We start from the raw sequence: 17265 nt of genomic DNA on the forward strand, positions 1-17265 counted from the left end.
TCTGTGGTCTAACCATCGCACGGGCTGCTGGCTGCTGATGTGAAATTATTCTGGTGTCCTGTATCCAGCGCTCTACTACCAAATTAGATTGAGCAAGAATTTGTGAGAGCCTTGTGGCTGGCTGGCTGAATGGTACCTGGCAAAAAGTCACAGAAAGCCTTAAAGTTTCACTCGGTTTCAATTTGTAGGCAGAAGGATTTCAGCAATAAGAGTCGTTTTGCTTTAAAGGTGACCTGCAAATAATAGTTAAGGCTTTGCAAGTCTTTCTTGTTAATTAAGAAAGGACTAATAGATCCTATTTATTTCCAGGGGATTTTTTTGGTATGGATTTTTTAAAAATATGTAGATACTGTAAAAAGCTGTTACTAGTAGTTTTGTCCAGTGTCCCCTGAAGGGTCTATCTGCTGTTTATTTAAAGTTCTTAGAATATCAGGAAAGTGCATAACATATTCCATTTTTAAACAAAGGTTTCCTTTCTCCTGATACTTAGTCTCTACAATTACATAAATATTATAAAAAAAAACACCCAAAAAGCAAGTGTGTTTAATGCATGGCTCCATTTGATTTCTCAGCCTTTATTGACTCACTGGCAATCAAAGAACTGATGTTTCTTAGCAAACTTTCAATTATGTATTCATAACCTGAAAGACATAAAAAAGGAGAGATACACGTTTTTCTTTCTTATGATGGCAACCTTTAATCCCAGAGAACTTCTGTTCAGATAACTCTCACACAAACGACATCTGGGTGAAAAGCAGACTGATGAAAGATAGAAAGTGGCCCATAAGCACAGTGCTTGCAACATAAATACTTTGTTGGGCTGAGAACTTGAGCATAGATTTATGACATGTACTCTATATCCTGTTTTCTTGCAGACAATAAAACTAACTCCAGGCGTGTGGTACTGGAAAGATAATACAAACACACTTGAATTTGGAAGGTAAAATAATGATGTTTAGTTTCAAATTATGCAGGTTTAGGCCTTGATACAGCAGTTCCAAGTACGGTAAAGTCAGAGTCTAACATTGTTTTGCCTGAACATCAACTGCGGGACAATTTTTTTTTTATTACTTTTTATTTTTTATTGAGACTGGAGCTCCTTAACTGTTGCTCTGTGGCATTTATGCCATCACATTAATGGAGAAAATCAGAAACACGCATGTACTCCACACTGCTCTCAAGCTGAACCCACTATAGAGGGATGGCTAAAAGTGTGTGGCGAGTCCTGCCACGTGTCAGAAATGTGCACCATGCACTGGCGCAGCGGTGCTGGACGAGAGGGCCAAATGCCACCCCAGGTGTCCATAGGTGGAGGTCCACAGGCTGATGTTCCCTGTTGTCGGTGTTACATATGATCCTGTGCAACGGTGAGCACTGGAGGACTGCAAAGCTGTAGGGAAACCACAGCTCTGGAGGGGACAAAGTGCACGTAACTGTGCTTTGAATTTCTGTGGCAGCTGTGGATTAAGACTTTATCATTTAAACTATTGGGGCAAAAAAATTACACCCAAACTATATTCCCCCCGCTCTCTTCTCAAGTGCAGGGCAGGGAGCGCGGTGGAGCGTGGCGGCGGTGGGTCCATCACACGCTCCCTGCTGCTGCCTCCCTGCCCTGCCGGGCATTTTCCAAGCCTTTGTCATGGTGGGGCCAGGCTGCTCACCTCTCCCCTGGCCACACGGCTACTGCAGGCGCCTTTCATGGTCTGTGTCTCAGCAGCTCCGGCCAACTTCTCCGCTGGGTTTGGAAATGCTGCTGACTCTGCCCAGAAGCTCTCCAGGGAGAGGAGTGAGCTTCCCAGTGACCTCTGCCTGTCTCTGCCCTCAGCGATCCCAAAGAAAAGCTCTGGAACTGAGCAGTTTACATTTAAAATCTTCCTAAAGCCACTTGAGACACCGATTGCTTGAAGGGTTTACATGGCACAGTGCGTATGGTGGCAGGAGGCAGAGCAGAAAGACCCGGGGAAGCCCCTTTACTCTTTGCTTCTGTATTCTTGAAAGCAATGTCTCATGTGGATCTCACCACAGCCCAGATGTTTTCTTAGTGTCAGTTAGAGGCCAAAATAGATATGCCTTTGTATCATGAGTTGTTGACCTCTTTGCACTACTGCTAATAATTTAAATTCATACTACTGGATGCTCATACTCTGTATTTCAGCTCCAATCCAGCAGCTGAGGAAAACCTTAAGGAAGGAAAAAAGATTAACTTTCAGGAAATGCGTGTCAAGACATTAAAGAGGTATTTCAATTTGACTAGCCTAGCTCAAAAAGAAACAAGATGATTTGGGAGGGAATATTTTCACCCGTTGTCTGAGGATCATGTCTGAACAAAGCACGTGAAACAGGAAGCCAGCTGTCATTTCAACAGGGTGGATGAGTGGTCGGAACATAAAAACAGAGCCAGACATGCCTGGTGTTGAATGCTAGCTCAGGTACTAGCCTGGTATGACTTTGGTAAAGTCATTCAGCATCTTTGTTGCTGTTTCCAGATCACTCAGAACGAGGTAATAATTCTCATCTACTCTAAAGAGTATTGTGAGGTAATTAATTCATCTGTGTAAGGCATTTCAATGATTAAAGTATTATTATTATTATTATTAATTTTATAAATTCACAATATGGTCTAGCTGACTTTCATCCATTGCTTAAAACCTCTTTGATGTAAATAATATAGTCGCAATTTATTATATTAGCAACTAAAAGAGCAACTTCAGACGCAACCTTAGAGGTAAAATGTCCCATTTCTCTCAACATCCCCAGCCTGTTTTGTGGTTGTAATAGTTGAAAGTTCAGGATACCTGCCAAACACATTTCACTGCCTGTCCCTTTGAAACTGAGTGCAATGAAGAGAGTACATACCAGATAGATAATCTTAATATTCTCAGACTGGAATTAACACTGCGTCCTTAAATGTTATGTATTGGTCAACCGCTAGCATCTTCCAAGATGATTGCAGTGCAACGCTCCCTGACAGAAGGCTGGCTGACAAAGAAGGAAAATTGCATAGACTGTCCAAGTGGGTACCACATGAATATGTGACGTTGGATGATGTCAAACGTGAGTAATTGCTGGTATTTTGTATCAGCAAGGCATCGCCCATACAAGTTAGAAAGCTATTTCTACAAACACCAGCAATTTATTTTAGGAAATATTGTTTTTCTCCTCTTTATGTTTTCAGATGCTGCTTTGCTTTTGAAAGATGCAAATGAGTCACATCACATGCTACCATTTGCAGCAGTTATGAGGTATGTCATTTAGAGTTTGTTTCAAGAATTATGTGTGTGTAGTTGGTAGTGGAGGGACCAGGGTGTATGAGAAGTAGAATGTGAAATATCAGAGGTTAAAAATCTCTCACCTTGCATGTTGTCCTCAACATGTGCAGAGAAATAATCCTATCACCTGTTTGAAAGCCTTCCACTCTGTGACCTAAAGGAAGCCAAGAACTTGGGCCTAAATAGCTGAAGGCTGTTATCCATTTTACTCTAAGCTAAATTCCACGTTAGCCAGCGCATCTGCAATGCGTGCACCCGGAGTGCTAACAAGACTGGGAATCTGGGCTGCCTTCCTGGGCTGCTGCTGTTCCCGTCAGAGCTACAGGGCTCATTGTTTGCTGCTGTCACTTATCAGCATTACTTCTCTATAGGCTAAAAGTGAGGAGGCTGCAGGTGGAGCATTGTATCTGAGAGGCGTATCTCTGAGATCGACAGGGCCATACAGTGGCTGCATGGCCTTTGACTTAGGAGTGTAGACCTTGTTGAGTATTAGCCATTCTGTCCTTTCAGAAGGGGAGAGGTGTCCGAGTTGTCTCCCTTTTCCTTTGAATGTGAATGGCGCTCTTCCAGCACGTTCAGTGCAGAAAACATGCTTCTTGGAAGTATGTCTGGTGATATCCAATTCAATCCACTCTTCACCGTGTTTGTTGGACTCTGAGAGTAATTCTCTAAAAGCCTTCAGAGTCTTAGTGTGGGGTGGAGTGCTTGTTATGAATAGGTCTCCACCGTATAGCTAATATTTGGTATAATGCAGGCCCTTGAACAGAGACTTTGTTCTTTTTCATGTTGGTCTGGTTGTGTCTATATCTGCAAACCTGCTGACTTCACAGTGACCTTTCTGCCTTCCACTTAGGAATAAGAATCTAGACGAGTTCCTCATGGCCCTGCTCTTCTACCTATCTTTTTACCTGGAAAAAATTGCCCTGGAAAAGAAATGCAGATCCTTGATTTCGTGAGTACAAGACTTTAGGGGTGTAAGTACACAGAGCTTGCCCCAGCAAATCTGGAATCACAGGGCAGTCTTTCGTGTCAGACTCAGTGGGATTCTGCGTATGAGCAAGGACTGCTTGCTATACTGGCCCAGTCTATATATAGAATACTAAGGAGAAAACCCCCTTGGTCTCGCCATTTATGTCTCCCGTCCCCTTGTTCTCTGTGCTTTTCAGAACATAGGCTCCTCTGACTATGTAGAGAGACAGATTTTCTGGGAGGGTTTGATCGCTGCTTTGCCCCAGCCTTGCCCTGAGCAGCGTGCACTGCTGTTCACGTGGCATGGCATCACCGTAGTCTCCCTTTCAAGATGGTGGCTGGATCCAGTCCTGCTGCAATGGGGTCACCAGATAATTTGGCTCCTCAAGGTAATGCTGCAATTTGAATAACTCATTACTACTACCACCAACGTTAAATCTCTGTGAGTGCCCTGGATCGAATTACCATCTTTTAATGCCATTTCCCAGCAATAACATTAGCATCCAGTCATTTCTGCTTGCAATACAGGGCACCAAATAGTCGCAACCGAGTCTGTTGGGTGTTAAATTGTGCTGTGGGTCACATTGCTTTAAGACTTCATTTCTAAATACTTTGCAAAGCAGGTTCAGATGACTCTTAGGTGCTAGAAACGTGTTACAACATGAGGAATCTATGCTAGCAAAGCAGTTCCCAAGTAAGGGTGTGTGACCACACTTGCTACCTTGCAGAGTGGAAGTGGGGTTGCCAGGGGAATAGTTTAGGAGCTCCTGTATTAGAGGGTTATATGCCTTGGGAGAAGACATTACAGAGTTACAAACTATGATTGTAAGAAACTTCAGTGATTTTCTGGAGTCTATAATAGTCTCTGGGAATTGATTGACCATTTTCTTAAAACGCCTAATGATTACTTACTTCACAATTCATGAAGCCTGGATATAAGGAGCGGCTGATTTATCTGGATTGAAGAAAAGACTGTTGGAGGATTGCTGGCCTTAAGCTATTGATTTGTTCTACATCCATAGACTGACAGTTGTTTCTTTCATTGTGCAAGGAATAATTCATAAATAAAGAAAACCATCAGCCTAGTTTCACACACAAAGGTCGTAGATTCAGTTGAGGTGCTCTGGGCTGGAATTTACAAAATGATCCCCTTGCTCTTGGCTGGTAAAAAGGATAAGGAGGCCACTCCGTGGGCCGTGACATCTCAGAATGGCTCATATCTTCTAGCAGTGTGGCAAATACAGAAACAGACTGAAACAAAGAGGAGTTTGGACCTATTGCAATATAGGGTTATGTTTCCTGGATCAAGGGAGCTCTGGTTCGTAGGTATCAGCTATAAGCACTGGACCCTGCAGGAGAGACTTTTCAGTGTGTTCTGGCATGCAGTGCTCCCAAAGTGACCCCTGCCTTTTGGTGGGAAACATATACTAACTCTCCGCTTCCCAAAGGGATATTCTACAATACTGTTTTATTTAGATTCATTACCTCCCCTGAAGGGAAGTGGCTTGCTTGTCAGGATTACCTGCGTGCAGTGTAACATCAGAGAAGCTTAAAGAGGCACTGTGCAGAAGCAGGAAATCAGGATATTGATCTACAGAAGTATAAATACAGGGAAGGAAAGGAAAATGACAAAAGGCAATTTTAGGTCCTATTTAATGTTGAAGTTGATCCTTAATTGTTCTAGCATCTTAGCTGAGTTGGAGGAGCAGGGAGATATTAATCACAGTGTGAAGGGCTTTCTGACATTGCATCTTCTTTCCCTGTTCAAGACCTCCTATTTCCTCTGTTATCCATCTGGTCCAATGCCGAACTTGGTATGTGCTACATTTCAAATCAAATGTGGGAAGGATTGTCTTCTTCCTCCTGTGGAGTAAAGTTCTGGAATGGTCTTCCACTAGGAAGTAATGTGGGCAGGCAAGAAAACGACTTTTATTCTGAAGGTGGACCTCCATGAGCTTGTGAAAGGGATTTTATAACTACATAATAGAATCATAATGACATTAAATTACCCTTGTGATAAGAATCCTTGGGTTTGTGATATGCTGATGTATTTGAGAGAATGTGAAAGAAGATTGCATAGCCATTTTTTTCCCTGTATCTATCCCCCATAAATCCCATGCTCAGGGCTGCTGCTAGTGGCCTGCCTAGGAAGAAAACTCCCTCCCCCTTCCTCCAAGATGTAATTTAGTTTCAGAGGCTTTTTTGCTTTCCTATGTAGTACTGGCTATGTGCCACAAGTAGAGACAGACTGGAGGCAAGACGTGCCGGTACCATTTCATGTGTCTCGTTAGTGACACCTATAATTTGCTCCCAGTTAATCTGACAGACAGATTATTTGGAGACTGGGCTTGGTGACCCGCCTAGTCTTTTATCAGCCTGATGTTCGTATATGACAGACACATCCAACGACTGTACAGTCCTCGAGCTGCTCTCCTTGTAGACCCTGTGTGATAACCTAGTAACACAGAAAACAATGCTGGTTATTCCTGCTCCTAGTTGGTGTGTTTTGGGGTTCCTGCCATTTGGTCTGCCTCTGAGAGATGCCTAACTTATCTGTTGGGACTACTCTTGTCCACAGGGAGCCAGGCCTGATGGTCTGAATAGCTCCTCAACTGCCTTGAACCTAGACCATTTAGAAGTATCAGTGTCCACAGTGCCTCAAGAGAACATCTAAGACCGTCCTGGCTTCAGAAGTCATTGCTTCTGTGCATTAAACTTTCTTTGGAAAAGAAAGTATTGGATGGGGCTCCTATCAGAGAACGTCAGGATGAATATGGACATCTTTGTCTTCTTGTGACTTTGTCTTTTGTTGATGCTGTGCTGATTCTTTGTAAATCCAAGCCTGAGGCTTTCCTGGCTTCTTCGAAGTTGAGGAAGATCTTATAACTAACTTCAAAAACAACCAATCAGTTTTCCAAAGCAGTGGGCATGAGGCATTCCCCCACCGGAGACAGCTTGGGAGTATTCACCTCTGAAATATGTGACTCTAAGAACAAAAACTCAGCAGTGGTGGATGAGACATGAATGGAACAAGGGCTATTATTTCTCTCCTGCATTTTCTTTCCCCTTTAGTTTCTGTCTGTTTCTGCTTCCAACCCTTTCATGTCTTTTGAGGAAAATCTGCTGAATTTTATTAGCAATTATCCTTGAGAAGCCCAGAGTAATTGTCCTAATTTATTAAAAGTGGGTTGTATAGGAAGCTTTAGAGCTGGAGGCCATCAGGGATAGGGCAGATAAAACCAACTCTCCTGAGTGTGAAAGGAAGCTGGTAACTTTTAGGCTGGCGGTGCTCCCTGGCACTGGCAGACAGTTGGGTGGATTACAGGGGAAGCAGAGGAAATAGAAAGCTCTTTGGTTTGGCATTTCCTTAGTGTTTGATCTGAACTGGTTTAAAATACAGCCTTGCGATGTCAGCCGTTCCTGTTTAGAGGCAGTCCCAAAAGCGCTTCATGTGCCTTTTTGAAGAGGAGTAAGTGCTGTCTCTGAACGAGCCAGACCCACCGCCCCAGGCCGCCCGGGGACAGAGCCTGCGCCCGGAGATACCTAAACGCACCTCCAGGGCTTTTATGCAGGCTGCAAACAGGGTTCATAAGCTCTGCAGGATCAAAGACGGCAACCTGACGGGCTGTGGGCATGCAGCTAAGTTGTGTGGGGCAAGAGAGACTGTCTGGGCCCAAGCCTCAGGCCTTACGGCCCCACCGGCACGGCCAAGCTGTGCTGGAAGCGTCTGAGCCCAGCCTTGCTGCAGAGGGGTCCCCTGACAGTGGTGTCACGCAGCGCCTTGGTTTGTGTGCCTGAAAACCATGCTTGCTTCTCAGGAACGGTCACTCTTTCTAGCATCCCTTCTGTCCAGACCACCTTCCCTGAAAACTTTTATCCCTTTTTGTTTTAAACAGGACTATGATATTTTTAGAGAAGAAAGAAATGGACGATGTGTTGGCGAAGTTAGCGGTGACCAGGATTCACCTTGCCAAGGTGTACTGTAACCTTATCCTCGGACGAGGCATGGCACAGCAGTGCCACACGCCTAGTGGAAAGTAAGCCAGTACCTTCTGGGGACTCCCACTATGCCAAGAGCCACAGCAGCCCAGGGCCAAGGCCTCTGTGGAGTGACACAAGTGGATGCCCAGGGTAATAAATGTCTTGTGAGCCAAGGAGTCACAGGGGGCTAGGGGACCATGAGACAGAGAAGTGTCCTGATCTCCCTGCAGCTCTATCTCATCTCATAACTGACTCCAAAAGTGTTTCTGGTGAGCTGTCGCCAACTGATTTGGTGAGTTGCAGGAGAGCTCTGGATACCAGCCTGGAAAGCTCTAGCCCTGGTATGCAGAAGCCTTGCTAGATATACAGAGCAGGAAACTTTAATGGGTTCAACATGAAAGTCAGCAGGGTAAAAATCAGTGCCAGCCCTGGATCATACCCCTACCGCTTCCACTTAACTAAATCTTGAAAACAAATGGTTATGTACCTGCTGGTTGCCACTGATCCCTGCATAAATTTCCTCTTATGCCACGTCTCAGATAACATAAGACTAGTCTAGCAAGTGAAGGAGACCATGTTCCTGAAGGGCGGCAAGTGAAGGGACTAGAGACAAGAAGAGGTTGTGCTTAGGCACTGGAAGTGTAGGACTCCTGCCTCTGAGCAGGGAAGACGGTACATGGCTTTTTCAGAGTGGTGGAGACCAACCACTTTTAGATGCGATAGCCCCAGCGATGAACTGAAAGGGGAGAGAAACCCGTAGTGGGAATTAAAGAAGACACTGAAAAAGGCAGGAGAAGATGGGAGGGTGTTTGAAAAGGCAGAGAAACCAAGGGAATGATGAGGACAAGTACAGGGGAGTTTTATCAGGAGATGAAGGTGGTGTGGTTTAACCCTGGCCGACAGCTAAGCACCGCAAAAAATGGCTAGTGGAAGGACAATGTAATGACAGAGAGATCACACCGTGCTAGTGTTAGGGACTCTTTCCTCAGCTATCTATCTATGTTCCTGCACAATGTTTCCTTTTCCTGGCAGTAGAAAGGAGCTGGCAGTCCCTACCCAGCACTCCAGTCCCATGGGATCTTCTCAGAGCAGTTTCAGCCAAATTTTTTTAGTCAGTTGGTGTGAAACTGCTGCCAGTCCCCCAGAGGAGTCACAAACATTCACCTGCCTTCCTGCAACACGGCTCCGGGCAGCCTTGCTCCTGGCTGGGGGAACCTGGATTTCCTTCTAATCAAGAAGAGAAGGTAACCTGTGAAATGATGGAGACAAAGGGGAGCTGAAATTGCTGTACCAACAGGGCTTTCGTTTTAGTATGCCCCATCCCACAAGGTGCCGGACCCTGAGAATTAAGAATGTGTTCCCTCTGCATCCTGGCACATTGGCATTTCCCAGGGCACTCCTGGGAGCAGCCTTCTGTGCCAAATCCCTGCTACCAGATTCCTGCTGAGCAGAAGCATCCTCTTAATCTTCTTGTTGGTTGGACAGGGAGGGTCATGGCAGCATATCATTATTTCTGTTGGGTGGCCCTAATGTCTGCACTTATGAGAGTCACTTGGAGGAACTTATTGCAGAAAGTAACTTGAATACAAGAACCCGATGCAGCTGGATAAAACAGCCTGTCGTATATCCAGCTAGTTAGCTCTGCTGCCTCTTCACTCACTTGTGTTGTCTGGTGGATGGGAATGTGCAGGATTGAAGCAAGAAAGAGGTCTACTGGCAAAAAACCAGCAGCATGGGAGTGCGAGCAGAGAGTTGAAACAAGAAACTGTTTTTTAATATTTCCATCACGGTGGGGGTTAGAAGCTGGCAGTGGGTTGGGATGTCGGTGTCCAGGCTGTGAGAACACAAAGGCTAGAAAAGAGCTGTGTCTTAAAGCCTTCATGATGTAAGGTGCTGCATGAAGAGAGACCTCATGGAGTTACTCATAGTAGGGTGGTGGTAGCTGACTACAGCTGACTTCAGAGTTAGGCTAATGCTGAGCGTGTTATAATATATGGCACTTCCCATACCATACTGCAATTATATAAATATAATCTTTTCCAGGCTGACTCAGTTTAGCCTCAAATGTTATCTGGATCCTCCCAGACCATTATATGAAATGCCAAAACCAAGAGCTAAGGGACAGAACTGATTAACACTCGTAATTATAAAAGATGGTTAGGAATTTTTTGAGCACACATGTTTTTGGATGGGAAGGGTCCTTCATCAAAATGGAAGCTGTGGTGAGGGTTACTTTTGGTGAGTTTTTTTTAACCTGAAAAATGTTTAGATTAAAAAGCTGAGAAACTATTGATAATGTACCACCCCCAGTTTTACTATATTTTCTTATAATCCAACTATGGGTTCATGATGATGTTGAATCTTTTGCTTTTCACTCTAATTCACCATAGCAACATTTTAATGAAATCTTACACCATGTTGGTAAACTGCTTTCCCTTCCAGATCTGCCAAATGTCTATGTGTTCGTATGAAACTATTGATTCTTCATGTAAAGGTCTTCTCTGAAATTTTAAAAATGGAAGCTTAGGTAGAGAACATCTTCATCTTAACAATTTACATGATTTGTAAAAGGCAGCATTAAAATCCTATGTTGACACTATCCCAGACTGGAATTTGAGAGAGTTCCTCCAGACCTGTTATTTGTGTATGTTAGCATTAGTCCTTTTGTGCCTCCAACGCTGAGGAAGGAATAGGTGTGTCTGGCTTACTCCTTTTAAGTTGATGGGGGTTGTGCAACCTTTTTGTGGTGCCAGTTTCCTTATGGGCATTTGTAATAATGGGAAAAATACAGAGTGTTCCCAAAGCTGCATGCATCAACAGCGCAAACAGTCGAGCCAGCCCTTACTGATCCTTGAAGCTGGCTTGATCCATGGGCAATTAGAGTCACGGCTGCGGTGGAGGATGCTGCTAAATGGCAGAGGAACCATTTCTTCCCCGTGTGCCCCTACGCACAACAGTGGTTCTTGTAGATGTCTGAAGCTACTATCATCTTGCATCCAAACCCCACACTTCACTGCACTGTCTGCCCTTGGCAGTGCTGTCCTCCTCTTTTATACGTGAACTCATCCCGTCTCCCTGAAAACTCTGAGAAATCAATATTACTATATTACTAGAAGGCATGATGCTTTTTGCTCGCTCTTTCACGTTTCTTACAAGTCCCATCCTGAAGCTTGTTGCAAGTTTGATATTTTCCTGACCCTTTCTGTATTTTCCTAGGTAATTAGCAACTGTGCCCTAGACATGGGAGGTGCCTCTTAGTTCAATACTTACTTTAGGAAACTTTACTTCAAGCAGGTCTCTTAGCTTAATACCTCACCTGAGGGAAGAAAGCACTGGGAGAAAGACGGGTGGAGACCCCTGGCCTTATTTGACTTTAATTATTAGCGTTATTTTCTGTTGATGGCCTCCATGTAGGTTTCTCTGCTAAACTAGGGACTAGTTCTAAGGCACTGCACAAGCTGTATAATGTTAAAAGGTGAAGCTAGGTTTCACATTTAGGTTTAAAAGAAGCTGGGGTCACTTTAGGTTTCTCCGCTCTGGTATTCTGAAGACAGAATACTGTGCTTTACCACAATTCATAAGGGTTCAAAAGCATCAGAGTTGTTCTGGGAATTCTGCTTTAGCAAATGGCCATGCCATGCTTGCAGAGTCAAGATTATTTTCCCTTGCACAGTATGTGAAGTGTCAGCAGGATTATGGCTGGTGGGAGCCAGATAGGGAGATACATGGTCTTCTTGATCAAAAAATCAATAAATAAAAGTCAGAAGAAGGTAAATAGAGCTATCGCTCTGAAAGGTATTATCTTCATGGTCTGCTCTGCATTGATGTTTCTGGGGTGATGACAGCTGGGGATACCCTAGATGTGTGGAACACTTGATGTTATCGGGAAGATAAGGGGCATATCAGGAGTTGGTGAGTTGATGAGGATATTGCTTTCCTGTGCATCTGGCAGGACCAAGCCAGATCTGTGGGGATCTGCAGGCTAGCAGGGAAAATTTGCTTTCATTTCCATGAGGGTGAGTTGTGCCATCTCCAGGAGAACTGAGTGGCTGCTGGGATGTGTGCATCACCCTCTGCTTTAATGGCCATTTCCATGATGGACAGTCATTTGGCTTTGTGTGAGAATTCCCGGGCTCAAGCGTGTGTCGAGAGCATCTCTCAGGCTTCCACAGGGCAAACTGCTCTTTCTTTAACAAAGGCCCTTTGTCGTTCTTGGGCATGTTTTACATTTCTTCTTGGAGATACATCAGGCATCTCCTTCCTGGTTTTCAAGTTTATTGTCTCAGCATTGCCCTGCCTTTCTGCTCTCAGTAACTCTGCTCGTTGCTCTTCCAGTGATGTCAGGAAGAGTTTTTTAATTGACTTCAGTGGCAACTGGGTTAGATCGGCAGTGACCACTTTTGAGAGGCCCATGCAGAGAGCTCAGATAGCATAGCAGGGGAGCCTTGCCTGCTCATCACATCCAGCTTTGTTCTTTGTCAGATTTAATTAGTTGAGCCATACAATATTTTGCATTTTCTCCTTCTGAGGCAATGCAGAAGTCCTGCCTTTCTCTTGGACAGTGGGTCCCCGCATGCTAGTAATGAGGATCTACCAGCAACAACTTTATTGCCCTGGTGAAATGCCAGCTTGGCATAGCCCCATGAGTCATATTCAATGCTCTGCTCAGAGAACTGAAAGGACAACTGCTGCTATTAATTTTGTGCTCTTGTTCACTGCCTTAGGAGAAAAACATCATTGCAGAAAGATCGGAGCTTCTTTGAGGTAAGAAAGACACAAAGATAAACAGAGAGTGTGACTGAGTGTCAGCCCAGAGCATGTCCCTCCCTTGCACATACAAATGCTCCTTTTCCTTTTGGTTCCCCCAGTAGTTTACTTGTAGGGCAGAGTACCTAGAATAAAATTTTAACTGCAGGGCCTAGATGTCCCCGTAAAATACCATCTCTTTGCCCTCCAGCCCAAGCCTTTTCCCCTTGGAGCCCTCAGCTGGGGAATTTCAGTCCCTCTGTGGCTCTCGGACCCCAGGCAGTTCCCACAACAGCCTGAGGTCCCTCTGGGAAGTCTGGCCTATAGACTTCTTCTCATCATTGGCCTCATAGTTTCATCTCTGTAGGTAAGAAATTTTGCAGCCTTCTTTTATTTCCATTGCCGTTGGCGACATTTCTAGATACCAATAAGCTCTTCTGGCCTGCAACATACAGCTCCATCAGCCATTTACGAGACTCACTATGTAGCAGAGCTTCAGCAAATTAATACAAAACAGCTGGGCCCAAATTATACTTTGTACTTCAAAAACTGGGAAGACTTTCCTTGAAAGAGGGGAACTGTGGATTCCATTCCAAGGATACACAACAGTCCCAGCAATGCCATCGTTTCAAGAACAGACTTAGAGATTTGATTTATTGCAATTTGATTCAGCTTATGCTAGGGATCACAAATGTTAAATAGGAGTGAAAAGCTAGATTTTGTTTTTTTAATCAGCAAGCAGACATGCGTGGGTGAGATGCGATGAGTTCATATTTGGTAGCAATATTTTCTCTGATCATAATGCTGTCATTTGGGGTGGGAATCATCTTGTCTACCTGCAGCTGCCCAAACAATAGCTGTCCAGTCAGACCATGCCCTTCAGCTGCCTTGACAGTCAAGGCAGAAGAGAGAAGCTCAGCCAGAGGGTGAATTGTTGCCTCTTGAGATAGATGCACGCGATAAGAACCCCCACAGAATGACTCATCCCATCAGTCTCTTTCCATTGATTATTGAGGGAAACTGAGTGGTGCTCTCAGGTTATCTCCTTAGTTTCTAAAAGCAAGACTAAGCCAAATTGGTCAGAGTTGAGCAAGATGAAATCCATCTGAGCTGACTCTGTTTCTAGCCTCATCTGTCTGCATACCTTTAAAAAAACAGTCCTTTCAAATCTTCACTCAAGCATGGTAAAGTTTGATGCCAAATGGTTGCTGGTGTTTTAGTGAAGTCACGCCAACCTCCACGCTGGGATGCAGTGGGACTCTGGGCCTTTTCCCAATGAAAAGGGGATCTGTGTTTTCAATTTAGGGCTTCTACAACTTCTGCAGCTATGTGGCTTGGCTTGTGTTCAGACGGAAGCACTTCCAAGTGATTCGGGAAGAAATCGGCAGGCTTCTTTGCTCCAACATGTTCAATCCTGCCTTAAGAGACAGGAGCAACGTTGACTTGCAGAAAGCAGGAGACCGGACTGCTGATGCAAATACAGTGCGATTGCCGTATCCGAGGTACATGTTTGACACACAGGTGAGTCCTTAGGGAACCTGCCCTGTCCAAATACACGGAGGTAACATCTGCATTTGTTTTCTTTCAAGAAAAGTCCATGCCAAGCATCCTTCCATAAACAGCATGGTTCACCAGCGCTCACCAGTGCTCAGCACGCTGCTGCCCTTACCGAAGCACAGTGCTCAATACCTCTCCCAGAACCACTACTGTCGGGGCAGAGAGCCTCAACCCTGCAGGTGTGACAGACTGCCGGACTTCTCAGAATTGTTCACTACCAAGTAAGGGGCTATTTCTCTGCATAAATAGATTTGGTAGTGCTATGAGGAAGAGTGTCAGACAGCTAACTCTTCCTCACCAGGAGAGGGGCCATTGGACTGAGGATTTGGTCTACACAGGAGTTAGAGAGGATGGGAGTGTAGGCAAGGCATAAGTGAGCCTAAAACTTGCAGAGGTAGTACTCTTGGTTAACTGATGGCAAAGCAGCTGCTGTCCATCGTAGTGCTTTGTTAAAACTCAGAAGTTTTCTGGGGAAAGGAAATAAGCTTTAACATAGATTTGAACAGAAATTAATCAATACCTCTCAAAATCAAAATGGGATGTTTATTTTTTTCCCTCTCATGATTCATTCCAATTTCTTATTTCTTCTTGACTTTTAGTTTTTAATAGTGTTCTGATCAGACACTACTGATATACTTTTTATTCTGAAAAAATAATTTTGTTACTACATTGTAATTCTAAAATATAATTAAGATAGTAATAGAAATAGAACCTTTTCTTCTGATTCATGATAAAACCAAAATCTTTGAAGCCTGGGTACACCATACAAGAGGAATTCCATTTCCCACCCAGCCACGGATAACAGCACTATCACTACAGTACTTTTTAATGTAAAACTCATGTAAACAGGACCACTGTAAATCAGTTTTGCTCTGTTGAAGTGTAAGTAAGGCTCCCTGTAAGACTTTCCCCTTGTAAGTCTTCTTTTTCTGCCTGGAAATTAGAATTTGAGAATTGCCTTCCTTTGTCTGGATCTTCCAGAGTTCTGGCAATCTAACCAGAATCACAGAATCACTAAGGTTGGAAAAGACCTGTAAGATCATCAAGTCCAACCATGAATGCTACAGCACTGTACATGCAAAATCTTTGGATGTATCTACAACACATGACCAGCAAGTCCGATATTTCTTGAGAGTGTGAAATTTGCTACAAATGCACATGTAATTGTTTTGTGCATGCTTTGGAAGCTGGGTGCATCCTGAGCATCTTGGCTTTATAGTTTATGCAGAGAGCTGTGTAACTTATATGTAATAGGGCCAACCTTTCCAGGGAGTGCTGAGCTTCACTTGGACATATGCAATTCATGTTGTGTGCATACACACTCCAGACAGAAATATGACATGGTGTGCAAGGTGCTGAGGGTATAAGCATGGTTATTTGTTTTTCCCTGGGGGAGAGCAGATATTCTCTGCTAAAGGAGGCAGGGTTCCTTGCTGGTTTACCTAGGAAACATTACAAATCTGTCCCCCTTTCTCCTGTTTTCCTTTGCTTCATTGTGTCAAACAGATTAACATGATGTTTTCTAACAGGGTGGGCATCATTGGAGCTCATTGTAGTGTGTTAAAATCTCTTATGAGCATGCCTGACGGGATGATGGAGGAGGAGGAGGAAGAGCAAGAACAAAGAAGAATAAGGAGTGGTTTCTCCATCCTGACAAATGGCCTCAGTTTGCCATCTCTGAGAAGCCCCCAAAACAGGCTTAGTAGTCAGAGCACTGTGCTCTCAAGAGCAATGGCAGAAGGTGACTACAATCAGAGCAACTAGCAGAAGTGGTACCTGTGTTGAGTGGCACGGTTTCACATTGCTAAGTAAATCACTTTGAAATTGCAGCTTAAGAAGCCTAACTCATTTGTCAGCGGTGGGGTAGTTTAGCACACACGGGCCTCGACTGGGTGACTGGAGACCTGGACTGTAATTCCTGGTTCTGTCACTAACTATTTTTCCTTCATCTTAATGCCTTCATTGCACCATTTCTGAGAAGATTATTTTACTGACTCATTTTGGGAAGTGCTTTGACACCTGAAGATGAATATTATTATTGATTTTTAATGTCAACCCTCTTTTTCTAAAGGGTTAGCAAAGCAACCAGGAGACATGATTTACTACAGTCTAAAAGTTGCTGAAATTTTGCTTTTAAAGGGAGTTACTCTGGAATCTTTAATATATTGTGTTCACTATTTTTTTTATTTCCATCATCTCTCATTTTGTTCTCAGATAAAGCTAGCCTAATTTATGACTCATTGTGAAATAAGTATAGCAAAGAGAAATGCTGTTATTTTAAATATCTACCAAGTCTTCATTTAATTTTCTCTTTTTTATTTTTTTTTAATATATATATATTTATCATTGATTCTACATGATTTGGAAAGCAGAGCTTAGGTGTTCAAACTTAAAATATGCAGTTGGGATGTCAGTGACTTGAAACAAAATGAATTAATGGTAAGAAATGGTATCATTTTACCTATAAGACCACCTGTACATGCTAATCATTAGCATCAGGAGGAAAATTTAGGATGAAATCCTGACTTTGTCATAGTCAGTAAGAATCAATGAAAAAATAATGGATGATTAAACAGTGGAAGAAAAACAGAGAGGTAATATTTTCATCATTGTTAAGAGGAGAAATTTGACACATTAGTGCTGGTTTGGAAGTTTTCCAGCAAAATATATCTAGGCTAGATAAAAATAATGCAATTTTCCCTTGCAACGTGTGTTTCAGTTTTTAAAAGGATGAAATTTTGCA

The 17265-nt window shown here is 43.6% G+C and overlaps 1 protein-coding gene across 1 annotated transcript; it reads left to right on the forward strand.

Annotated features, from left to right (window-relative positions):
- The first annotated feature begins 842 nt into the window (after positions 1-842).
- On the forward strand, positions 843-16286 carry PPP1R36 (protein phosphatase 1 regulatory subunit 36). The gene is made up of 10 exons (XM_059819485.1): positions 843-940; positions 2156-2236; positions 2933-3054; positions 3176-3242; positions 4123-4221; positions 8135-8275; positions 12944-12983; positions 14271-14467; positions 14555-14743; positions 16052-16286. The coding sequence occupies exons 1-10, from the start codon at positions 843-845 to the stop codon at positions 16284-16286; spliced, it is 1269 nt and encodes a 422-aa protein (XP_059675468.1).
- Positions 16287-17265: the final 979 nt, after the last annotated feature.

The sequence above is a fragment of the Gavia stellata genome, chromosome 7, assembly GCF_030936135.1.
Source record: "Gavia stellata isolate bGavSte3 chromosome 7, bGavSte3.hap2, whole genome shotgun sequence".
Taxonomy (NCBI): domain Eukaryota; kingdom Metazoa; phylum Chordata; class Aves; order Gaviiformes; family Gaviidae; genus Gavia; species Gavia stellata.